The sequence below is a fragment of the Buteo buteo genome, chromosome 32 (genome assembly GCF_964188355.1).
Source record: "Buteo buteo chromosome 32, bButBut1.hap1.1, whole genome shotgun sequence".
Lineage (NCBI taxonomy): Eukaryota > Metazoa > Chordata > Aves > Accipitriformes > Accipitridae > Buteo > Buteo buteo.
Window position 1 is genome coordinate 441804 of NC_134202.1, and position 23630 is coordinate 465433.

Genomic DNA, 23630 nt, shown 5'->3' on the forward strand with positions numbered 1-23630 from the left:
CGCTATTTCCGCTTCCGCCGGAAGCCGCCTCGGTCTCTTTCTCTGCCCGCGCTGGCGGCTGCTGTCGGGGCCCGGACGGGACCGGGCCGTGGCCTCCGTTGAATCCACCGCCATCCTCCCGCCCCACCGCCACCATGACGGAGCAGATGACCTTGCGGGGCACCCTGAAGGGTCACAACGGCTGGGTGACCCAGATCGCCACCACGCCGCAGTTCCCGGACATGATTCTTTCCGCCTCGCGAGGTGAGGGCCGGAGCTGGCCGGGGTGGGGGGTTGGGGGGAAGGGGAAGAGGGTCGGGGGAGATCATCGGAGGGGGGGGGGGTGAGGGAGTTAGGAGGAGACCATCAGCCCGGGGAGGGGGGAGACCATTAGCCTGGTTGAGGAGAGGGACAGGGAGAGACCATGGGTCGAGTTTGGGGAGTGAGGGGAGACCATCACGGGGAGAAGAGGCGAGGGGAGACCGTGAGTCCGGAGGGGAGAGGGGCAGGGAAGGTTCTGGGACGTGGGGGGAAAGAGAGACCATGATCTCGGGGTCCCAGGGCTACCATGAGCCTGCAAGGGGAGACCATTAGGCGAGTAGGGAGGCTGTGGGTCTAGGGATGGGGGGCACAGGCTGGAGGCCCCCCCCCCCCACCTTAGGGCAGTCTGGCCTAGGGATGGGGCTGGGGTGTAGACAGCAGAGGTACGGAGGAGGAGGAGGGGAGAGGAGGCAGGGGCCTGGTCTTTGCGATAGGTAGGAGGGGGGACAGGAGGGGAGAGCTGGTCAACCCGTTTTCTTTGGCAGCCCCCCCACCATTCCCATGGGGGAGGAGAAGGACAGGCCGGGGATAGGCAGAGGGCTGCGGTCCCTGAAATGACACCTGCCCCCCCCCCCTTATCTCTCTCTTTGCCTCCCCTACAGACAAAACCATCATCATGTGGAAGCTGACCCGTGATGAGACCAACTATGGGATCCCGCAGCGAGCTCTGCGGGGTCACTCGCACTTCGTCAGCGACGTGGTTATCTCCTCCGATGGGCAGTTTGCTCTCTCTGGCTCGTGGGATGGCACCCTGCGGCTCTGGGACCTCACCACGTGAGCCATGGGGACATGGCAGGGATGAGGGTGTTTTGGGGGGTATGGGGAGGTGTAGCGTGGCTCTCTGCTTCATTTGGGCGCTGGGAGAGGGGACGAGGTCATCAGTGCACCTTGAAACAGAGATTATTTGCTTTTGGGTTGGAAGATAAATCCCAGCAGGGGGGAGTTTTCTGTGGGCGGTGCCATGATTTGGAACGGAGTCCGGAATTGGGGGGGTTTGGCTGCTTTTCCTCGGCTCCCTCTCCTGATGATTATATCTGACAAAGTCTGCTGATCTCCGAGATCTGAAGACACGTCCTGCAATTATGATGGGAGAGAAGCATTGGAGAAGTGGGACAAGGAGGTTCAGGCTTTTCTTTTTGGGTCATTTTGGGCTGAATTTGTACAAGCAGAAGAGGGTCAGGGATTTGCAGAGCCAGGCGTGCACACGCAATAAATTCATCCTGATTCCCCCAATCCTTCTCTAAAGTTGTTCTTTTGAAGGAAAAAGGGAACCATCATTCCTTACCCTTTCATAGACCACTTTGTGTTTCTTTTTCCTTCAAATCTTTGAATTTTCCTCCCCTCTTTTGCGGAATTTGTCTGCGAGATCTCCCATTGTCTCTTGGTCTTCCTTCAGTGGCACCACCACCCGTCGTTTTGTGGGTCACACAAAGGACGTCCTGAGCGTGGCCTTCTCCTCTGACAACCGCCAGATCGTTTCGGGCTCCAGGGACAAGACCATTAAGCTCTGGAACACCTTGGGTGTCTGCAAGTACACTGTGCAGGTGAGCCGGGGAAGGTGGGCTTCCAAATCAGCCCTCCATGAGAAAGCACCTCCCTGGACTTGGTTTTAGGTCCACTCCCACCGCTTTTGATCAAGAATTCAGGTCTCCCAACCCTGTTGTAATTATTAGAAGCAAGATGTTGCCTGCTGACCTCTCCCTGGGGAGCGGGGGGGTGTCTGAGGACAAGTCCTGCAATTATGAGGGATGGGGGATGAGGTGGGAAAGCTTTGGAGCAACGGGATGCAGCAGGTTTGATCTTGCAGCGCCCCGTGGATGGGGTGGGGAAGACTTGGCCGCGTTTCCTCGCCGTGAACCCAGCATCGTTCCTCTTCCCCAGGATGAGAGTCACTCGGAGTGGGTGTCATGCGTGCGTTTCTCTCCGAACAGCAGCAATCCCATCATCGTCTCCTGCGGCTGGGACAAGCTGGTGAAGGTGAGGTGGGATCTCCTTCCCGGACAGCGAGCCCTTCTCTGAGGTCCCTGCAATGGCGGGGGGAGGATCGGAGCAGCCAGACTGCTCCAGGGAAGGGGTTTTTTTCCCCTATATCCCCAGAACTGGGGTGCAGTAGCAATGTTTAATCCCCCCCTCCTGCTCCTGTGTTTTTTTGCCCACCCAGGTTTGGAATTTGGCTAACTGCAAGCTGAAGACTAACCACATTGGGCACACGGGCTACCTGAACACGGTGACTGTCTCCCCCGATGGCTCCCTCTGTGCCTCTGGCGGCAAGGTACGTGTCACAGGGTTGAGGGGGAAGGCTGAGGCCCCAAGACAAGATCTTGGTGTCCCACCAGCAGTTCTGACTCATTTCTGTGTCTCCCACCCCAAGAACGGGCTCCATATCTTGGTCATGGCTTGAGTGAGGTCATAACAGCCCAAAGATCTGGCCTGACTTGACAGTCCCGGATGTCAAGCAAGGAGGGAAGACCACGACAAAGATGCTCACCCAGCTCCAGGGACCTCCTTTAACTCTTTATTTCAGCCCTTGATGCGTTTTCTTTGAATTTTCCTGCTGCCTCTTTTAGCTTTTCCGTATCTGTGCTGGCTTCTGGCAAAGTGCTCCAGCTTAACCATGGTCGGGGTGGGAAAAAGGCCTCCCTGGGGCGGGTGACGAGTGCTGGGGTTTGTTCTTGAGTCCTCCTCCTGCCCCCCAGGATGGCCAGGCCATGCTGTGGGACTTGAACGAAGGCAAACACCTCTACACCTTGGACGGAGGAGACATCATCAACGCCCTGTGCTTCAGCCCCAACCGCTACTGGCTCTGTGCTGCCACCGGACCCAGCATCAAGATTTGGGTACGTCACCGCTCGGTCCTCAGCCCCCTTCTGTCCCTGTCTGGGCAGGGTTCCTCCAGAAGACTCACTTTTGGGTTGTCTTGGGTTTGGAGTCGTCGTCGTGGTCAAGATCCTTACTTTGGATCACAGATCTCAGAGGAGGAGCATCCCCAGCGTGGTCTTGTCCCCCAGCCAAGGAGGGTTGCGGCGGCCGTAGGGCAGAGCTGCTGTGCTGTGATGAAACAATTTTGATGCCATCTGACTGCATTTCTGTGCGGAAATCCAGAGGCTGTTTCTGAGCGACCCTCACGGCGTTCTGGAATTGGGTTGGATTCGGTCATGGGAGTCTCCCCTTGGTCCTTAATGTTCTTTTCTCCTGCAGGACCTGGAAGGTAAAATCATCGTGGATGAGCTGAAGCAGGAGGTGATCAGCACCAGCAGCAAAGCCGAACCACCCCAGTGCACTTCCCTGGCCTGGTCCGCAGATGGGCAGGTAAGAACCATCATCCCTTTCTCCCTCCGCCAGCATCCCAGCCCTGGGGCATGAGGATTTTGGGGGGACCCTCCTGCTGCTTGTGGAGCAGAAGGACCGTGAGGACACTTGTGCTCCGCTCCTGGGTCACATCTCTACTTCTTCGGTCCCTTCCTTCCCTGGGTCCCCTCTCGACCTTTGAGATCTTTATCTCCCCAATGTCTGGGGCTGATGGTGGTCCCTCCTCTGATTTGGGATTTGCCCTCCGAGGACTGGAGTCCTTTGTCCTTGTGTCCCAAGGTCTCACCTTGTTGGCCACCCAACCCTTCCCGTGACCCGACTCTCTTTCTCTCCGTAGACCCTGTTTGCTGGCTACACAGACAACCTTGTCCGGGTGTGGCAAGTCACCATCGGGACCAGATGAGCGAGAAACCGTAGATTTTGTGTACAAAAAACAATAAAAAAAAAAAAGTGCTCTATCGAGCTCATGGCCAGCTTGTGTCCACTGTTGGGTCATCCCACAACCTGGAGGTTCATGGAAGATCCGATCCGGGGTTGGAGCTTTACTCCAGGTGGACACAGAGGGAGAAATAAAAACCCCCACATCCCTGACGGGAAGGGGCTTTAGGTCCACAAAAATTTGTCCCCATGCCTTCAAGGCTGGGGACATGGTGGTGGGACAGGGCTTGGGGATGAGGATGGGTGGACCAGCAGAATTTTTTGAGAGCTATGGCAGACAAATCGGCTCATGAGTTAAAAACCTGTGATGCAGAAAAATAATAGCGGAGGGAAAGAACAACATGATTGCAGGCAGCATAGTGGGGCTCGGAAGATCTTCTCTGTCCTGGCTAACGAGGGGACTTGGTATTCTCCCACACATGGTGTCGCTGTGAAAAACCTGCGGACCTGGGAAAACAAATGCAATTCCCAAGAAAAACCCAGAAAGTAGATAAATTTAAACAGCAGCAGTGGTTATGAAAGCGAGACCTTCAGGGCATCGTCGTCCACTGGGGATTTTCAGAGCAGCCGTTAACGGAGAGGTTTTTCACATGGAACTTCTCAAGCCAGGAGCCTCCAGGCCCCACACCCATGCACAGACAGCCATTTTCTAGAGATTCAGGACTTTTTTTTTTTGCCATTTCCTGGCCAGTAGACCTGCCAGTGTCACTGAACTGGAAGAGACTTTGGTCCCTTTGTGACGCTGTTGCATGCTGCCCATCATGGGCTCAAGGCGGATACAAGTCAGCCGCTTCAGCAACAGATATGGACACAGACAGCTCTGGGCATGACCTAATTAATTAGGAAGGATTAGGTCTAGATTTAACAAGGCAAGATTAAAAGGGCATCTGCTTACTGGGATGATGGGGTAACAGGAAGGCCAGGCAGGTTGTGGTGGACCTGGACCCCAACTCTGGTGTACAATTTAAATCAGACTTGTTTGGAAACGGCTCCCAGATCTTCCAAGCCTCCTCAGTAAGCCAGAGACTCAGGTTTACAACCTTATTCTTTATTATTATTTCTTAACATTTCATAAAACTAAATCTCCATTTAATTCTCATTTTAGCCAAAAATATTTTGAACTAGCTCTGTAATGCCAACAGGAGAAAAAAAAATAATACCAATCCACCAACAAAAAGAAGAATAAAACACAACTGGTGCGGTCAAGAGTCTCTCAAATGGGACAGGATTCAGCTGGAAACTCAAGAGCAGCTGAGAAAACAAAATAAAGTGGGGGGGGGGAGGGGGGGGGAGAGAAAATAAATACCCCCATCTCTGAGAGCTCTCAAGCTGCAAGGGGAAAACAGGAGGCCAGTTCCTACCCCCATGGCTGGGATGTTCCGGCTCTGGAGGAGGAGACCAGCTCTTTGCACCCTCCTCAGCCCCCAATAAAGTGCCAGGCCCACAAGATAATGGTTACAAAGGGAATGGTGGGGAGGAGGGTGTGTGTTAGATCAGAGACACCCCCAACCCCCCCCCAAAAAAAAGAGGGAAGGCAAGGAAACAACATTGCAGGTCAAAACAGGTCTGACTCCAGGTCTGAACACCCGACTGGGGTCTGAAAATGCTCAAAAGGTGAATCCCAAGAAATCGCAGGCACCTTGGTGCAACCGGGATACGAAAGCCAATGATTTTTGGGAAGATGACTGACGGGAGTTTCAAGAAGCCAAGAGCACTCGCTCCCCCCCAACATGTGGACCCCTGTGTCTGAAGGGAGCCGAAACGCACCTCAAAACTCAACTGTGGGTGGAAAACAAGTGGAAAGCTGGAAAGCTTTAGGTGTCGACCGGGAAAAGGGGGAGAGAGGCTCCTTGCAGCAGGAGCCAAAGTGAAAAACACTTCTGAGGCGGCTCCATCCCTGTCCCAAACCAAACCGGCTTCGGATCGGCACGGCAGCGAGATCCTGGGGCAGAGCTGGCAGGAGGTTGGGGTGAGCAAGCAGGTACAAGACGACAAGTGCAGCGTTGGATCCCAAAAACGGGATCCGAGGGATTGAGGGGAGGCAGGGGCTGGGGGGAAAAGAGCGTGGCTGTGTGCAAGGCCGGATCCGGCATAGGAAGAGGTGACCGGCAGGGAGGGCGAGGGAGGTGCCGGTCAGGCGCAAATTTTGATGCGGGTGCCCTTGGCCAAAATGCGAAAAAAAGGGAAGATGCGCTCGTGGAAGGAGGCGTTGAAGGTGTGGATGTGGGTCATGCTTTCGGCGTTGTAGAAACAGAGCTGACCCCGCTCGTAGTCCAGGTAGACGCCAAAGCGTCGGGGCCGCTCGCTGGGCGACAGGGCTGTCTGCTCCGTGGCTGTCAACGCCTGGTATTTCTTCCCGTTGGTGCCCACGCACCAAATTTCTCGTTTCTGGTGAGGACCCGTTGTCTTCTCTTTGCGACGAGCTGTTTCGCGGGCTGCGCCTACCGCCCAACCTCGTCGGCCTCCCACCTCTACCTCCCAGTAATGACGGCCAGTGGTGAAGCCCTGGGAACCCAGCACGCAATAATCCGAATCGAAACGTTTGGGGTTGTCCGGTAGATCCTGGCGTCGTTCGCCCAGTTTGACGCTGCGTCGGTCCAGGGAGAGGCTCAGGCGAGGGTGGGCTGTGTCGGGATCCAGGGTCACATCAGCTGGAAGGGAGACGGGGACGTTGAGGGGCCGCTGGTCACCCCTATCTCCCCGTAGATCCCAATCCCAAGATTTTTTTCCCCTTCTCTTAGCTCCCATCCCCAAATCCTCACCCCCATGCATACCAGCAGCACCAGTGGCTACCGTGACTGATAGCCCGCACTGTGGGTCTGTACCGGTTTTGGCTGGGATAGAATTAAACCTCTTTAACCCCCCCAGTTTCTTTTTACTCCTCTAATCCCCCAATTTCTTTTAACTCTGGGCTAAGTCCCATCCCAGCCTCACACAGAGCTGTCAAAGACTCTGGATCCAGCTCTGCTTTGGGGATGGGAAGAGGAGACAGCCATGTTAGGGGACAATCAAGATCAAAGGACGGGGCAAAGCGTGGAGAGGAAGGAGAGAAGAGGCCAGTGTTGAAGGAACTGGCAGAAAAAGGGGGTGGAAATGTGGGGAGGCAGAGCTGGAGTGGGGGGAACCCCAACAAGCCTGGGGATACACAAGAGATCCCAGCCTGGGAGGGTGGGGAAGGACCAGCGTCTGTTCCCCAGGAGCTCCCTGAGAAGCTGCATCATCCCCTTGGGCAGAGGAGCAAGGTCTCGCTCACCGTGAGGGACTTTACTGAAGACTTTCTCCATCTTCCTCATCACCACGTCCTGCAGAAAGTAGTTGCGATATTTTTTCCCCATGTCCACCGGCACCATCTCGGGCTCCTGGAATTTGATGTTCTCGCATCTGCCGGGGGAGGGGGGAACAAAAAAAAAAAAAAAAAAAAAAAAAGGTGGGGATTTGGTGTGTTTCTACCTGCCCCCTGAGCACAACAGGAGAAACTGGATGCCCTGCACACAGTCAAAAAACCCAGAGCAGGGCAGAGATCGGCCGAACCGGTTACGCTGGCACAGCCAGCGGTCCCCACCCTGTCTCGGCCGCAGGAAGCGGCCGAATTTTGGGCAGGGATGGAACTGCATCCACCCAGCACTGGGGACAGCTGGACCATGTTCCGACACAGCCCCATTACCTGCTGGCAAGCAGCTGGGGGCTGATTTAGAAGAGCAGCTTTTTGCCTGATTTAAAGATGGGGGGGGCAGGAACCAAAATAAACCATCCCTCCAGACTTACCAGCAGGCTCCTGCTTCCCCAGGGCATGAGGTCTGCACAGGCACACCCAGCTCCGCTCCCAAAAAAGCGGCTGCCAGGTGCTGTGAGGGACTCCGAGATCTCTTCCCAGCCTTTCTCCTCTCCCGTAGGTCCCCAGTCATCCCCCAAAATCCCATTTCTACCCCGCTGGGACATCAGCCAGGAGTTCCCACCATCACATTTGTTTTGACATCAGACATAACCGAGCTTTCCCTCGCTTTACCCAACCCCGGCCTGGAAAAGAGCCCACCACCGCACGAGGTTTAAAACAAAAACTCATGTTTTTTTTTTTTTCCCCCCACAAAAGCTATTTACAGCCAGAAGATGCCAACGGCAAGTCACTGACCTGATAAAAGTGCCTTTGATGTCCTGCAAAAGGAGGCAGTGGGGTGGGAAGTGGGGAGAAAGAGAAAGAAAAGATTAGGGAGGACTGAGGCCGATCCCACCGTGGCTCACACTAAATCCTCTTAGCAGCCACAGCTCAGCACCGAGCCGAGCTGCAACGAGCCAACCACCCCAACAGACAGGATGAGTCCTATCCCATGGTCAGGTGATGGGAATATCCCACAGAGACATATCCCATGGATTCACCCCTTGGTAGAGGCTTTTCCCATTAATACAGGCACCCTAACAAGCCCCAAATCTCTTGGCGCATCCCATTTTTCCCCTCTGTGGTCCCACAGACACTGCGGGATCCCTGACCGGAGGGACGGGGAAGGATCTAGCCATCGGGTAAGGACACTCTCCCGTGAGGAAGACCCTTTTAGAAGCAAGGTTTGCTCCCCTCTTGGCAGCTCTGCTTAATTCTCACCCGCTAACATTATCTCCTCGCCATAAAGCAGGGCCAGAGTTCCTACAGCTGCCAGCACAGAGCTGAGCGAGGGTTCATGGTCCAGAGATCAACTACGTGAATCATCCGAGTTTACAGCTCTTTGGGAAGGTTCAAAAACATCTAAGAGAGGCCTCGCCCGGCATGGCAGCAGGGATCCTCCTGGAATCCCTGATCACGACTCTCCCCTTTTCCCGAAAAAAACCCAAACCAAAAAACCTTAAGCAGTTGCAGCCCGTCCTGCTTGCTCTTGTCCTCTGCCTCGGCAATGAGCCGGCTGAGGGCAGCGCTCTGCTCTTCCAGCTGGCTGATGTTGCTGCTCTGACGGGCCAGCAAGCTCTCATAGCGTTCCTCCAGCTGGTGTAAGAGCAGGACCTGTTCCCCGATGAGGAACTGGTGCAGCAGCTCAAAGTCCGACTCAAATTCCTTGATTTCCAGCTTCATCTTGTCCTGCAGAGCGGGAAAGAGGGAGAAAAGGCATCCTTAGCCCAAGTAGCAGACCCAAAGGACATCAATTTGTTCTCTCTCCCAGGCTACCAATTCCCACAATGCATTCAGGCACAAACTGCCCCCCTAATTAAGCTCTAATTCAGCAGGGAAACAACTTCCAGCCCTTGCGATCCCAACGACTGCAGCAAAGGGACCGCAACACCTCTGTGAGAGCTCGTATCTGCAAGGCAGAGGCGGGGGGGGGAAAGCTCCCCTGCTCATCCCCCTCACCAGACTTCAGGCCAGGAAATCCTCCCAGTGCTGGCATTTCAGTGTCCTCCTTAGCTGAGGGCTGATTATTTTTTGGCAGGGTGAAAAGTGGAAGGCAAGAGAAATGGGAAATGAATAAGTTTGGAAAGGAATCATGTGCGGGATCATCCACTGCGCCAGGAGCAGCTGGCGCTTACCCTCAGCTCCGTGATCTTCTCCTCCTCGTTGGATTTCTGCTTCAGGACTGCATCCAGCTTCTTCTTCAGCGGCTCCAGGTGGCTCTGGAGTTTGTTCTGAGAGAAAGAAATGCATCTCAAGCATCCTTGGCTCAGGCAATCCCCTCCTTCCTCTCCACTTTTGGTCCCTACCTCCATGGCAGGGCTGAGAACAAAACCTCCCACCCAGATTTCAGACCACTTTCCATAAGCGCTCGTTCTGGGAGTTAGTTTTAATTAGAAAGCCAAAACCCCTGCCCCACTTGGATCGGGGAACATCCGCAAACACCAGATCCACAGTCACCAAGCGCAGACTATTTGATGTGTGGCTCGAGCCATCGCACAGGCATCCCGCTGGGTTGGGATCAGGACCCAGAGAGGGATCTGTGCTCCTAAAGTCAGCACAAACCTAGGGCAGGCTTAGACCATCTTTTCAGGCTGCGCCTTTCAGTAGCAGCGTGGTCCTAGATCAGCTTAAGCCAGTGATGAAACCGCTACCTGCTTCATCAGTCGTGATTCCCTGTGCTGAATAAGCTTTGGCATTTCCCAAAAAATCAACCACTTCTGACTTGCCGCCCTCCCAGGATGCTCCCTCTGCCCTTCACAAACAGCTCTGCCTTTTAGAAATTTAATTTTTCTGCCTCCTCAAGTATTTGCAGCGTCTTTCCCACAGCAAAGGAAAGGGGAAAACTGAGACGACCCAAGAGCAAACAGCACTGTCGGCCACGCTCCAACACCCACCACAAAACAGCCTGACGCAGGGACGATACACCCCATCGCTGTCCTTCCCCCCACCCCAAACCACCTCCATCTCCCCAAGCCTCCTCCTGGCTACCAAACACCCACCAAAACCTCAAGGGGCTCAAAGGGTGCCAACTCCGACGGGAGCTGCCAATATATCGCCACGGCCAGAGCTCCAGAGAGCTTCCAGCGAGGGAGGATGAGGTGAGATGCGACCACGTGCGGCAGCAACTCCTCCAAGACACCTTTGGATATTAAATGAACCAAAAAACACACTCCTTTCTTCCAGAAGACCCCAAAAAGCGAGACATGACCTCGCAGAGAAACCGAAGCCGCAAGAGATGAAGTCAGCAGCAGCCTGAAGGGCCCAGCGAGCATCATCCCCGCCGTGCTTGGTTTCAGGGTTCCAGGTCTCACCCAAGCGGGAAGCAATGCCTTCGAGACAGGAAAGCTGCCCCGTTAAAACCCCTAACGAAGAATCTCTGCTGCTGGGGATTCGGGGTCAGGCTCTGAAGACCCTCAGGCAGGTACCGCCTGGGCTGAGCGAGCTGGAGAGCCGCCTGGAAAGGGCTTTGTAAAGCATGGACCCACCACAACGTGGGTGCTCATTTCAACCCGCCGCAGCCCGGAGGGGTTTCACCCAAAACCAGCCCAGCGGGACCAGCTGAGCTCCTCGACAGGATGATTTCTCCCCAGTCCAGCTAGCTTTGCCTTCATTACTGTTACCGCCTGGTCCCCAAACCTCCCTCTCTGTGGTTAACCAGACCCTCCCCATCCAAACCCAACCCAGCCGCCAGCTTTGTGGCTTCCCGGCCTCCTGCACCCCAACCCACGCAGCCCGTTTGTCCCCAACCCCCCTCTGCTCGCCAAACCAGCCCAGCAAGACCCACCCGTACGCCGCCTCCAACCACCCAACGCCGTCTGCCTGCCGCCAGCACGACCCAGCCTGCGCCGTCAGCTCCTACTGGCACCGACAGCTGTCTTCCCCCCCCCCCCCCCCCCCAAAAAACCCAACAACCCCAAACCACCCCGTTATCCTGACCCCGAAACCTTCGTACCTTGTAATCCTGCACGACCTCCTCGAGAGGAACAACGCTGTGATGCTTGTGGCTCCGCGACTCCCTGCACACCACACAGATGGCTTGTTCGTCCACCTCGCAGAAAAGCTTGAGGGGTTCCTGGTGCTTCTCACACAAGTTTGGTGGTCCCTGACCCCCCACTGCTACCAGGACCCCCGGGACCCCCACTGCGGCTCCCGAAACTGAGGGACCGGCAGCGGGTGGCGCAAGGCGCTGGGGGTGCGGGTGCAGCTGTCGGATGATTTGCACCATGTTGGCCAGCTGAAGGTTGGGTCGGAAATTCCTCTGGAAAAAGGTTTTTCGGCATTGCGGGCAGGTGAAGGTCTGGAGGCGTCGAGGCCGTGTGGCCAGGACAGGGGGAGGAGGTGTCTGCACCTCTTCTTCCTCCTCTTCCACCTCCTCCTCTTCCTCGACGTCTTCCTCCTCCATCACATCCTCGTCATAGTCCTCGTCCCCAAAGTAAAGCTCTCCCCCAACCCCACCGTCCCACATGTCCTCCTCCACGGGATCTTCCCACAGGTCGGTGTCGTCTTCTTCCTCACTCCACATGTCGTCTTCCTCCTCCTCTGCACCACCGTCCTCCTCCTCCTCCTGCTCCACATCCAGCTCGTCCTCATCCAGCTCATCCTCCTCATCCTCCAGATCCTCTTCTAGCACGTCGCCCATCCCCACCTCTCCACCGCCCACCACCGCGGCCCCTGAGGCCACCTCGTACTCGGCTTCACCACCCCACAGCTGCGAGATGCAGACGCGGCAGAAATTGTGCCCGCAACCAATGGAAACGGGGTCCACGAAATAGTCCAAGCAGATGGCGCAAATGGCTTCCTCCTGCAGCGTCTCCACTGGGTTCAGCCGCCCGCTGGAGCCCCCCGAAGGGACCCCATCGCCTATAACCGCTGTGGCTGCCATGGAGGAGGAAGCCGAGAGGTTCTGCTCTTCCTCACGGGGCCCTGAGCTCCCTGTCGACCCCCGGCTACTCCCTATGCGGGGGTGGGCACCAGCTCCAACCCAGAAGGGTGGCCGGTCCCCACCCAGATGCCACCAAAGCTTTGCGGTGTCGCTTCCTCTTCCCCCCCACCCCGCCTCCACCTCCAGGGCCGGGCACTGCTCTACCCCCACCCCCGTCCCCCCAAAACGGGGGACTGGCCCCGTTCCTGCCCCCACCAACCGGGCCTGACCCCGCTCCCCACCCCACGACACCCCAAGGCCCAACCGGGCTCCGGTGGAGGCCTCACTCCTCCTCCTTAACGCCACCCCCCAAACCACCCTCCCCCGCCAACCGGGGCCTGCTCTAGGCCTCACCGCTCCCCACACAACGTTCCCCCGCCGCCGGGCCCGGCCTCGGCCTCAGCCCAAACGGGCCCCCAGGTGCCGCCCCGGTTAGGCCGCTGCCCCGTTGCTCGCCGACCCCGGCCCCGGAGACGGGGAAGACGCTCTATCCCTTCTCCCGCCCCCGCTGCCGCTGCCTCTCTATGGTGAGGTGCTCCGCCAACGGACGGGAAACGCCGCGCGCTTCCGCTTTCCGGTCTCTCGCGGTAAAGCCCCGCCCCTTTTAGTGGCACCTGACCGGGAGTGACGCGCTAGGCGCCGGCGGAGCCGTTGCTAAGGTAGCGGGCAGGTGGTAAACGGGCCGGGAGGAGCTTTGGCGGCCTCCTCCCGTTGCCGCGGGAACCGAGGCTCCCCGTTGTCCGTGCAATCAGCGCGGAGGGAGGCGGCGACGGAGGCCGCGGTGGCCCCGTAGTCTCTGTGGTCGCGGCGGGCTTGTCTACCCTGCCAACTCTTTGCTTTGGGAGGTCTGGGGTGGGGGGGAGGAGGCCGAGCCGGCGTTGTAGGGGCGGGGCCTGAAGGGCGTGGGCGGGGCCTCCGGGGGAGCGGGGCGTGGCTGCTTGGGGCGCCAGCTGAGGGGCGGGCGAGCGCTCCCCCCGCAGCCCGGCTAGCTCAGTCGGTAGAGCATGAGACTCTTAATCTCAGGGTCGTGGGTTCGAGCCCCACGTTGGGCGCCCTTACACTTTTTTTTTTTTAAACCATCCCTGCTCCTTCCCCGTGTCTCTTTTTCCTCCCCCACCGGACTCTTCCCTCCGCCGGAGCCGCGGAGCCCCCGGCGAGACCCCGATCCTCGGTGCCCGCCGCACCGGAGGGGCCTGCACGGTCGTAGCCCCGCGGGGGAAACGCTTTTATACCGCGTTTCTGTAGTGTAGTGGTTATCACGTTCGCCTCACACGCGAAAGGTCCCCGGTTCGAAACCGGGCAGAAACACTCCTCTTTTTTTTTTTTTTTTTTTTTGTTAAAAATCAACTCCTTTTTTGCTTTTTCCCCACCCTCACACAACCACTTTTAGCTCTTACAAACGCCTTGCCCCCCCCCCCTCGGTAATACACGGGTAATCGCCCCCCCCCCGCCCCCGGTTCCTCGGGGAGCGGCTCTTTCCCGGGGCCGTGCGGGCTCCTGGTACCGGCTCCCGGTACCGTTAATGGCCACGATCGCTGCGAGACGCGGCTCCGCTCCCGGGGGCGGCGGGGCCCGTTGTGATCGGGGGGGGGCACAGGTTACCACCAGCCCGGCTAGCTCAGTCGGTAGAGCATGAGACTCTTAATCTCAGGGTCGTGGGTTCGAGCCCCACGTTGGGCGCATCATTTTTCTACAAAACTACATCCCTCCCACCAAAACCCACTCGGGATAAGCGGCTGAACCGCAACAATTCGTGGTTTTGTTAAAAGCAAAGGGTTGGGTTTTGCTGAAGGAGGGAAAAGATCTGGAACCAGTCGCTGTGACAAGCACTGCCCTTCTTCCATCATTTTTCCTTTATTTAGATTTGGATCACAGCCCTTCTTCCATTTTTCCTTTAAGTTAGGATCACAGCCCTTTTCCCCTCATTTGCCCTTTATCTAAGTTTCAAAGTGCAATTCCCATCACAAAGGGAATCGGGCCCCCCTCGCAGCCTATTTCTTATTCCCTTTTTGAAGCAGAAAGAACTGCAGTGAGAATTCCCCTCGCTGCCACTTTTTCCCCTCTACATTCATTTCCTTAGGTGGTTTTTTTTTTGCTTTGTCTTCGTCTCAGGTTTTTAGAGGTATACTTTTTTTTTTTAAACTCATAATTTAGAGAAGTCCTAAGGCAGAAGAGCTCACATTGATGCACAAAGTCAATGCCTGAGGAAAGCAAGAGCTGCAGCATCGTAGCAGCTGCACAGATGATATAAAAAACCTGCTATTCTGCAGAGACCCCAAAGAGCTTGCGACAAACGGAAAAGGACATTTTATTTTATTTTAGCCTTCATGAAAAGGACTTGCTGTGACCTTATGGTTAATTCATCCATAGGTACTGACCAGTACCATGTATAATAATCACAGGTACCACACCGGGTGTCAAAATTACGGCTGCAGCAGAGGGGAAAAAAGGAGATCGACATCTTCTCAGCTGAATTAGAGGTTTTCAAATCACCTTGAATTAGTGGTAATGAGCCACGGGGTCACAGAGGTGGCCCAGGTGATAACAGAAGTGGTGGAGGATGGCAGGGAAGCTGCTGGAAAGAGGTCGAGTTTGCTCATCTTAAAAAGAGAGGAGGAGGGAGATAGTGGTGAATTTAGACTGGTCAGCATAGCTTAATTTCCTGCAATGGACTGGAAAAAATAGTTAAACCGTTCATCACCTAAAAAATAACCGACGTGGCTTTGCAGTATGCCAGGTTCCTTCCCTTACAGGGAGGAGAAAAACGGAGATTTTAAACCTGGATGGACCAGGATTTTGAAACTCTTGTACAGCAAACAAGGGGAGTGTGGACTTGCCGATAATTGAATGCTGAGCATTGAAACCCGGCATCCAGCTGTGCGGCTTTGCCGAGGGTTGGGCTGTGCATAAGCCTGTTGTGAGCCTGGTGCTAATTAATATTTCACCAAACCTTTGGCTGAAAGAGGTGGGATTGTTGGATTTGCGGGTCGGAGGCACAGGGGAGGATGCTGAAGGTTGGGATCAGCGCTTGCATCAGTGGGCAACAGCACATGGGCAGGTACGAGACAAACATTTATCTGTTACTGGAGAATAGAGATCCCATCCCTGAACACGTAGGCAGGAGTATTTCTGGCATGGGAAAAGCTTTTCCCCCAGGTGGAAAATTGCCTATTGCTGGAGTGTCTGACAAGAGCATCTCGACCAAAACCCTTTCGGGATGGGTCCAATCCTGATGCCGGACCTCAGAGCAGGGAATGACCGCGGTGACCCTCTGCGCACGCCCTGACTTATCTCGCTGAGGAGATCTGAAGCACTTCTCTCTTTTTTTTTTTTTTTTTTTTTTTTTTTGGTGCTGCATGATTCATTTCCGCTGTCGAGTCACTTCTCACAGTTGCACGGAGTTGCAGGCGTCCTGCGTGGCCAGAGCTGCAGCTGCAGAGGTGGCCAAGAAGAAAGCAAAGCTTAGATTTCTCATTTGCAATTAAACCAGCGACTCCTTAGCTTGGGCACATACAGAGGAAGGAGAGAGGTATGTGATGATGCACAAATATATTGCAGGGGTCTAACCTGATCTAGCTGATCGGCCCCAGCTGAAGATTAAAATAGACACTGAGCTAAGTCAGTCTGGGCAGGATTTGACCTGGAGATCCCTCAGACTGGGTTTGTTGCCGGTCCTGGCAGTTACATGGGAACATCCTGTCCTCTTGTGGGCTGGGATCACCTCCTAAATGAGCAGCGAGGGTGCTGAGCTCTGCCATACGGAATATGCAGCAGCACTGAGCTTGGGTATTGCCAATCAACCCCACAGCTCTTCCTCCAGCTGGGCTCAAAAACACCTGGGAAAAAGATGGAAGAAAGGGTTTTTGTGTTCCCCCCACCTTGTAATTTTGTGTTTTGGCTGCACAGAGATGCTGACAAGGGGCAGGGAGAGAGCGGAGGCATCCATAAGCTGTTCTTGCTGCTGAATGCTCCCCACTGTCAACTCATTATTTGAGACTCGGAGGTTATGGGTCAGGATGAGGAACTTCTCCCTCTTCTCTTTAGCAGCAAACTTTTGAAGACCTTGAAACACTTTGTGGAGTGACTCAGGTTTCACAGGGGTGTTGCAAAACTGTGTTTCACGCAGAAAACAGCCTGAAATTCCCCTTTCTCCGCCCCTCTTTCATTTTACATCCTTTACAAGGCTGCACTTTCCAGACAAGACCTCCCAGTTCAGATAGCAAAGGCTAATCAAGAAGGAAATTCCCAGCTGCTGCCAAAAGAAAAAAAAATTTTAAAAAAAATTCAATGAAGTGAAAGTAATCGTGTCATTCTTCTTCAGCCATGGCCGAGTGCAACCCACTGGAGAGTCTGCAGAAAGAAGCATCTTGCTCCATCTGCCTGGATTATTTCAGTGACCCCGTGTCCATCAACTGCGGACACAGCTTCTGCCGGGACTGCATCACGCGATGCTCAGGAAAATCCGACCAGAGGTTCGCCTGCCCCCAATGCCGAGGAATTGCCCAGAAAAGAAAATTTAGGCCAAACCGTGAGCTGAGGAACCTGGCGGAGATCGCCAAGAAGCTGAGCATGCAGGCAGGGTATGTGGCTGGAGCAGGCAACGTGTGCCCAAAACATCAGGAACCGCTCAAGCTCTTCTGCCAGGAGGACCGGACGGCCATCTGCGTGGTGTGCGACCGCTCCCACGCTCACCGCGCTCACACCGTTGCCCCCATCGAAGAAGCCGCCCAGGAGTGCAAAGTAAGAAATCACAGCGCGGTGCTTCGCTCTGATGGTTTGGGTTGGTTGGGTTTTTTTGGCTCACCGGAGGCTGAGGACTTCTAGCCAGGGGCTTCTCCACCTTCCCAAGGATACGGGGAAAGAAAACCCTGTAAGATTTCCCAAGATTTGGGATGTAGCAGGTTGGGCTGAGCTGGTAGGTCATCTAGTTGGGGTTGCTTTGCATCGCTGCCTTGGCTCCAGCCCTGCCTGGATTTGATGCAGCCATCCCGGTCTGCAGGCACCCAGACGCGTGGTGAGGGGCACAGCTTGGCTTGGGGGTATGTGGGGGGGCAAGCAGAGACTTCAGGGTGCTGGATGAAACCCAACCCACCAGCAAAACCCACTCTTAGGGTCACCCCCAGACAGCATGAATTGATGAAAGCCTTATTTTCACTGCGACCTCCAAAGCAGGATTTCAATTTAAACTTCTCAAGGTGACCTTATCAGCTTGGATCCCTTTACAAAAAGCCACTGCTTTATTTGCTGGCACCCTCTCTGGGGACCGCAAAGGAAGCTGAGGCCGGTAGCTCATAGAAAATACCCAAATTAGCAGAGCTGAACCCCACCTTCACTCACTTGTGCACAGGCAGGGCTCTTGCTGCTAATTTTTGTGCATGAATTGGGTTGGAAATCCCAGATGAGTTGTCCTTTCCGCTGTAAATCTCTCCCTGAAGGAATTTCTTTCTGAGCATTTATCTCAGGATAACCGCGACGACATTGGGAGGCATTTTTAATTCCCTTGAGGGAGGATGGGGTCAGAAGGAGGAGGAGGAGTTAGTGCTTGTGGGGAAGAAGCTTGCTGACATTTCATCCTGCCCACAGGGGAAGAAATGACTGGGAATGGGGAGGTGAAAGGTGACATTAGTCACGCTGTGAGCGTGAAACAAGATATGGGCAGGGGGGAAGAAGAAGTGAGGGGCAGGAGGGAGAAAATAAGCTGATAAAAAATAAGAGGGGGTCAGGGTGGGATGCGTGCACTGCAAACGTCCATCAGCGTTTGTCATGGGAGGGTCTTTTAGATGTTAAAAACCAGGCATTTCTAAGGTGCAATTTATCTCCTCCTAAAAACAAACTCTGAGGACACTATTCATAATCATTATTTGTTGGTCTGCAGAAGGAGCTGAAGGTGACAACTTTGGGCAGAAACACTGATTCTGCAGATGATAGGAAGTTGCAGCAATTTGGGGGACCTGATTAAGGGTAAAAAAAAAAAAATTGATGTTATGCTCACGAGGGGATAAAATGAGCCAACCAAAGCTGAACAGATTATGGTGAATGCAGACGATAACTGGCCACGAATACACTGGGAGAAGGAACCGGCAAAGACCAGAACAGGGGTGTAAATGAGGCTGCAATATTAAATACTGCCTTCATTTGACTCTTCATTCACAAAATGCTTCATAGAAAAGGTCTGGGGTGAAGAGGGGCAACAGAATAAAGAATATTTAAATATTCCCAAGTTGTGCATCCCTCTCCCCAACAACTTGCAGATTAATATTATTTTTTTTTATGCCCAGGAGCAAATCCAAAGCAAGCTGAAGAGCCTCAAGGATGAAAGAGAAAGGCTCCAAGGACTAAAACTGACTGAGGAGAAGAGAAGCCGAAAGTATCTGGTAGGCACTTGCTGCTGCTGCTGTATGCACAGAGGGATCTTCTGCTGGTCTGATGTGCAGGTTCAAAGATGTCCGATTGGCACCCAAATTTGCAGTGAGGAGGAAAACACCTCCAGCTGCTCCACCCAGATGGGTCCATCTCTCTTTCACTTGCTCCATCTTGGCAAGGCACCCATGAATGAAGTGCAGATGTTTCTCGAGGGGAAATCGGCAGCCACAAAATGCTAGTGGGGAGCGAGGTGGTTTCTGAAGAGTTGTAGGGAGGTGCTTGCAGCTTAGCTGAGCCACGTTTTGGACACGTGGGTCCTCCCGGGCAGATTTGCATGAGGGGGTCGGTGTGATGGTGCTTCAGACCTCACCGCAGATGGCTGCACCCCGGGAGCTGCTTTCTGCCACCCAGCCCTGGAGATGGGTCAGCCACATCAAGCATGAGGTCCACGGGGGTGCTTGTGTCCAACTCGGACCCCAGTGGGGCATTTCTGCTGCCGCACAGCTCTCTGGGTCCTCGTGAGGGTGGTGGCTCTCGTGGCAGCTTGGGGCATCCGGATGCAGACATCGCCAGATGTTTCCATCACCTCCCAGCCCTGTTTCGGGCTATCAGAGGTTGGGGGATGGATCTGTAGCTCTGAGGAAGTGAGAGATGGTGATTTCCTCAAAAGCAGAAGCAGAAAGCATAGCAGATGTTTCACTGCAGCTTCATGAGAGCAGGCAGGCTGCCGGGGTGAAGGTGAGCAGAGACAGGCAATGGCTTTCCTGCTAAATAAAGCGGGGGTAGAAGGAAAACACCATGAACGTGCTGCTGGTTGCTTGTGCCGCAGTCCCTGGCCCGGATTTGGTCCTGTCCCATCCAGAGTTTTGGGGGATTGCACGTGCCAGGGACCACTTTCAACAGCCTCCGCAGGATCTCACCACATCGAATCCTCCTCTCACCCCAGTGTCCTCAAACACTATCCCAGCAGGGTTTGTCCCATCAAACACTCAAAGATGCCTGCATGCAACACCTGGTCTTCTCCAGGCCATGGGAAAAGCATGAAGCAACACTGCCTGCATGTTTCTCAAGCTGAAAAATAAGACCAACCCCTTAAAAAGGCCAGGCGTATTTTGTGACTCCACAGGGCATCGCACAAAGCTCAAAGGGGACCCAGAGCCACATGCTATGGACTTAGACTGGCCTCAGGGCCAAAGACCAGTCCTTGCTCCTGTTTTATTTAACCAGGTTTTGCAGGTCTCAGATTTCTTCTGTTCTCATCCCTCCCCATCCCTTCCTTGCAGCAGCAGACAAGAGCCGAGAGGTGGAAAATCACGTCAGCATTTAAGCAGCTGCACCAGTTCCAGAATGAGCAAGAGCGTCTCCTCTTGATGTGGCTGGAGGACACGGAGAAGCAGATAGTGCAGACCCAGACAGAGAACGACAGGAAGATCTCCATGGAGATCTCCCACCTGGGCAACCTCATTCAGGAGCTGGAAAGGATAAGCCCACAGCCAGAGAATAAATCCCTGCAGGTGAGGGCAAGGAGCCGGGTGATGGAGTTTGCAACACCCCGAATGTGCTGTTGAGGTGGTGCTCAATTCTTCCTCTCCCCAGTTGCTTTGCCTTGACATTTTGAGTAGTTTATTTAGATGTTTATTGCATGAAGAAGCCATACCATACATTATATATCAATATCAATGAGCTACACTAGGTCATATCCAACCCATGAAGAGGAGGATCCCAGAATTAGCATCTTGGAAGTATCCACCAACTCTTTCCCTCCCAACCCCAGGCAAAGCAAGGGATATTGATGCACATCTTGCATGATTGTGGCAAGAGCTAATAAATGAATCCTGGCTTAAGTCCAGGGTGAGGCTACTCAGGAAAGGACCACACCTTCCCTCCCCAAGAGACCATGCCAGGCAGGACACAAGCAGAAGCAGCATTTGGAAGTGGATATGATATTCTACCAGCTGTGTTTGAGCATTTCTTCTAGCCAGGGACCAGATTGAAGGGACTAAACAGGCCACTGGATGAGTACAAGAGGTCCCTGATCTTGCTCCGTCCTGGCAAAAGAAAATCTAAAACAAGCAAAGCACGCTTGCAAACAACAGCTGAGGGAGATAAGAGATATAAAGGGGCCTGAAGATTGCTCAAAATTTAATGCCCATCTTCTCTCTCCTTTAGGATGCCAGGAATGCCTTGACCAGGTATGTGGCTCTCCCTTTCCAGAGGGGACGGTCTTCCCCAGCACAATGTCAAGAAGCAGACATGAGCAGGGGAGCAGGAAGAGTTTATCCTCTCTACCAGAGTCCCCAGCACTCAGGGTGAGGAAGAAGCTGGGGAGGAGATGGCCCTGGGTTGAGATCACATCCCCACCAGCGGGAGAAAACCAATATCCACCATTGAGGAGGTCCAGAGTGAGCGTGTGTCCTCCACAGGGGCATTGGGACCACTGATATGCCCAGCAATGTCTCAACTGACTCAACTTGATGCTTGGGGAGAAATAAGCTTACCTGGCAGCTTTTCTAAGCAGGGCTTCTACATAGCTCATTCAGCAAGGAAGGAATGCAAAAGTCTTCTCCTTCCAGGTGTGAAGCAAGGACCTTCCAGCAACTGACAGAGAAGTTCCCTAGAGTGGAAAAGAGACTCAAGGATTTATCTCAGAAAAACATCATTCTGAAGGAAGCCCTGAGAAAATTCAAAGGTACAAAGGAAGGGGAAAATCTAAACACGCTTTTGCAGCTGGAAAAGAGTGGACACTAGCCAACTACCAGCATAAAGCCCCAGCTAAGCAATACTAATGAGGAGTTACTCAATAATCCTCCTATCTGGGGCTGGAGCTGGAAGAGGGAGGGTAACTGCATCCCCAGGTGTATTTGCAGATGCGTCTGAATGCTTGAGTAATGTGAAGGACTAGAGCAAGCCCCTCCCTTCAGCTATACGAAGGAAATGAATCAAATTCTTGATTCCAGTCCTATTTAAACCAAACAGGCTGTAGGTAACGTCTAGCCATCCATGAGGCAGGCAGCATGAAAAGTCAATGTATTGCAAATGGATGGTGGTGCATACACACATAAACCCTGAATGAGCTATTTTGAGACTGTTCTCCATGTTCAGATAACTGTCCCATTCCCTTCTCTCATCTCCAATTAGTAATTGGTGCAGTCAACTCTGAATTAAGGAAATAGCCACATAAAGCTGGTCATATTGGGTTTGAAGGTCCATCTATCCATGAGCCGGACTTGTTCACTTGGTGATTTTGCTTGTTTTGCAAGGAGAAAAGTGCACCTCCTCATATTTATCCATTTCTACTACACTCCCTCTCCCTCATCAACAAACTAACAGCAATTCTCTCCTCCTCTCTCATTCCAGAGAGTCTCCCAGTTGAACTGGATGTGCAATGGGGTAAGTCACACAAGACTGGAGGTATACTGGGGTAAAAAGGGGACCCAAATAAAAAAAAGATAGCAAAAGCAGGGAATTCACACTTTTCTGGTGGGTTGGTGACATGAATTTCTGTTCCCCTTTGATCAGAATTAGAAATAGTACAAATCATTAGAGCCTTTAAATAGATCTGCATGGAAGGTTTAATGGAGAAAGCCTTTACCAAACAGCTTCGGTCAGGCCAAGATTTCATCCCTGGAAAAAACAAGAGGATGCAGATGGAGAGAAATATCCATCATCTTCCCTCTGACATGCTGTTTTCCTTCTCTCATGCTTTCTTTCCCATCAGCAAACGTGACTCTGGATCCAGACACAGCAAACCCCCACCTCATCCTCTCCGAGGACCGGAGGAGTGTAAGGTGGGATGAAACACCCCAGAATTTGCCCAACAGTCCCCAGAGATTTGATACCTACTGCTCCGTGTTGGGTTGTGAAGGCTTCACAGTGGGGAGGCACTACTGGGAAGTGCAGCTGGGGAGCAGGGGATTTTGGGCTGTGGGAGTGGCCAGAGACTCGGCATGGAGAAAGGGTTGGATTAACCTCGACCCTTCCCAGGGGATTTGGGCTGTTGGCATCTGTGGGGACAGGTTTCAAGCTTTCACCTCCTTCGAAACTGTTCAGCCTCTGAATGGGAGGCCAAGGACTATCCGTGTCTCTCTGGATTATGAGAAGGGACACGTGGCTTTCTTCGATGCTGATAACGAGACCTTGGCTTTTGCTTTTCCTCCAACTTCTTTCAATGGAGAGAAAATCCTGCCTTTCTTCTGGGTTTGGGAGTCCAAGATCCAGCTGGTTCCCTGAAACAGTATGGGCAGCAAGATGGACATTACATGCTCTGGACAAGCCTTTGGTTTGATCCAGGAAACCACACTATATTTCAGGACTCTATGGATGGTAAAGAATAAAGTGGAGCAAATGAGTCCCAGTGTCCACTTTGAATCTCGTTGTCATGGGGCTTTCAAGAGCAGCAGGTTGAGAAGGGATTGTCTTGGGCAGACCTCTGGATTTTTTAACATTTGGGTACTCTCAAAGATTTTGCTAGGGAATATCACCCTGGGACGAGCAGGAAAATGAAGCCTATAATTTGTGCAACAGCCCCTGGGACACAGCTTTAATCCCTTCTACTCTTCTCCCATCCTTTCCAATTTTTCCTTTCCTTGACATTCAGCAGTGACGTTCCTGCAGGGCTGAAGAAGCTGGCTCTGGTTCCTGGTTTAGTTACTAGAAAGGAAAAGAGGATACCACTGAATTAAGTGCAATATCTGCTATTTTCCCACCAAGACCTCTCATGAGGCAAAACCCGCACAGTATTGACAAGAACATATGTCTTTTAAGGCTTTGGTGTTGAACCCCATGGATTTCAGCTGCCTTTCTTAGAGCTGTGGGGTGGGAGAAATCAGGGGTTAGAGGAGTAAAGATAAACAGAAAGATCTTGAACTCTGCCTTTCTGCAATTTAAATATATACATTTGGGTCAGGAAGCTTAGTAAGCAGTTTT

General features: G+C 53.6%; 3 protein-coding genes and 3 non-coding genes across 11 annotated transcripts; 5 read left to right on the forward strand and 1 right to left on the reverse strand.

Annotated features, from left to right (window-relative positions):
* Positions 1–6: 6 nt before the first annotated feature.
* RACK1 (receptor for activated C kinase 1) lies at positions 7–4082 on the forward strand. The gene is made up of 8 exons (XM_075019204.1): positions 7–243; positions 903–1074; positions 1697–1844; positions 2182–2277; positions 2462–2572; positions 2997–3137; positions 3499–3609; positions 3947–4082. Exons 1-8 carry the CDS (start codon positions 135–137, stop codon positions 4010–4012), a joined length of 954 nt encoding a protein of 317 aa, XP_074875305.1. The 5' UTR covers positions 7–134; the 3' UTR covers positions 4013–4082.
* Positions 4083–4810: 728 nt separating this feature from the next.
* Positions 4811–12533, reverse strand: TRIM41 (tripartite motif containing 41). Its single transcript, XM_075019110.1, has 6 exons — positions 11373–12533; positions 9556–9651; positions 8879–9109; positions 8177–8199; positions 7301–7428; positions 4811–6698 (listed from the first exon to the last, which is right to left on the reverse strand). The coding sequence occupies exons 1-6, from the start codon at positions 12300–12302 to the stop codon at positions 6181–6183; spliced, it is 1926 nt and encodes a 641-aa protein (XP_074875211.1). The 5' UTR covers positions 12303–12533; the 3' UTR covers positions 4811–6180.
* An 85-nt stretch (positions 12534–12618) lies between these two features.
* LOC142026234 (E3 ubiquitin-protein ligase TRIM7-like) lies at positions 12619–23052 on the forward strand. 6 transcript variants are annotated; one of them, XM_075019149.1, is made up of 9 exons: positions 12619–13000; positions 14744–15870; positions 16663–17081; positions 18620–18715; positions 19988–20218; positions 20874–21013; positions 21278–21393; positions 22062–22094; positions 22423–23052. In XM_075019149.1, exons 3-9 carry the CDS (start codon positions 16665–16667, stop codon positions 22932–22934), a joined length of 1545 nt encoding a protein of 514 aa, XP_074875250.1. In that variant the 5' UTR covers positions 12619–13000; positions 14744–15870; positions 16663–16664; the 3' UTR covers positions 22935–23052. The 6 variants fall into 6 exon arrangements, with proteins under 6 accessions (XP_074875250.1, XP_074875252.1, XP_074875251.1 ...); XM_075019150.1 differs by having other exon boundaries at positions 12939–13000; positions 15720–15870; XM_075019148.1 differs by having other exon boundaries at positions 12985–13000; positions 14496–15870.
* TRNAK-CUU (transfer RNA lysine (anticodon CUU)) lies at positions 13321–13393 on the forward strand. Its single transcript has one exon. It is a non-coding gene; the product is annotated as a tRNA-Lys (tRNA).
* Positions 13577–13649, forward strand: TRNAV-CAC (transfer RNA valine (anticodon CAC)). Its single transcript has one exon. It is a non-coding gene; the product is annotated as a tRNA-Val (tRNA).
* Positions 13949–14021, forward strand: TRNAK-CUU (transfer RNA lysine (anticodon CUU)). Its single transcript has one exon. It is a non-coding gene; the product is annotated as a tRNA-Lys (tRNA).
* Positions 23053–23630: the final 578 nt, after the last annotated feature.

What these genes read in the sequence shown, in the direction of transcription:
- RACK1 (XM_075019204.1), top strand. Translation starts at nt 135, where the DNA reads ATGACGGAGCAGATGACCTTGCGGGGCACCCTGAAGGGTCACAACGGC. An exon ending in CGGCTCTGGGACCTCACCAC is followed by an intron (nt 1,075 to 1,696) that starts GTGAGCCATGGG and finishes GTCTTCCTTCAG; the next exon opens with TGGCACCACCACCCGTCGTT. An exon ending in GCTGGGACAAGCTGGTGAAG is followed by an intron (nt 2,278 to 2,461) that starts GTGAGGTGGGAT and finishes TTGCCCACCCAG; the next exon opens with GTTTGGAATTTGGCTAACTG.
- TRIM41 (XM_075019110.1), bottom strand. Translation starts at nt 12,302, where the DNA reads ATGGCAGCCACAGCGGTTATAGGCGATGGGGTCCCTTCGGGGGGCTCC. An exon ending in ACGGGCTGCAACTGCTTAAG is followed by an intron (nt 8,200 to 8,878) that starts GTTTTTTGGTTT and finishes CTCCTTTTGCAG; the next exon opens with GACATCAAAGGCACTTTTAT. An exon ending in ATCAAAGGCACTTTTATCAG is followed by an intron (nt 7,429 to 8,176) that starts GTCAGTGACTTG and finishes CTCCCCCGGCAG; the next exon opens with ATGCGAGAACATCAAATTCC.
- LOC142026234 (XM_075019149.1), top strand. Translation starts at nt 16,665, where the DNA reads ATGGCCGAGTGCAACCCACTGGAGAGTCTGCAGAAAGAAGCATCTTGC. An exon ending in CAGAGTCCCCAGCACTCAGG is followed by an intron (nt 21,014 to 21,277) that starts GTGAGGAAGAAG and finishes TTCTCCTTCCAG; the next exon opens with GTGTGAAGCAAGGACCTTCC. An exon ending in AGCCCTGAGAAAATTCAAAG is followed by an intron (nt 21,394 to 22,061) that starts GTACAAAGGAAG and finishes CTCTCATTCCAG; the next exon opens with AGAGTCTCCCAGTTGAACTG.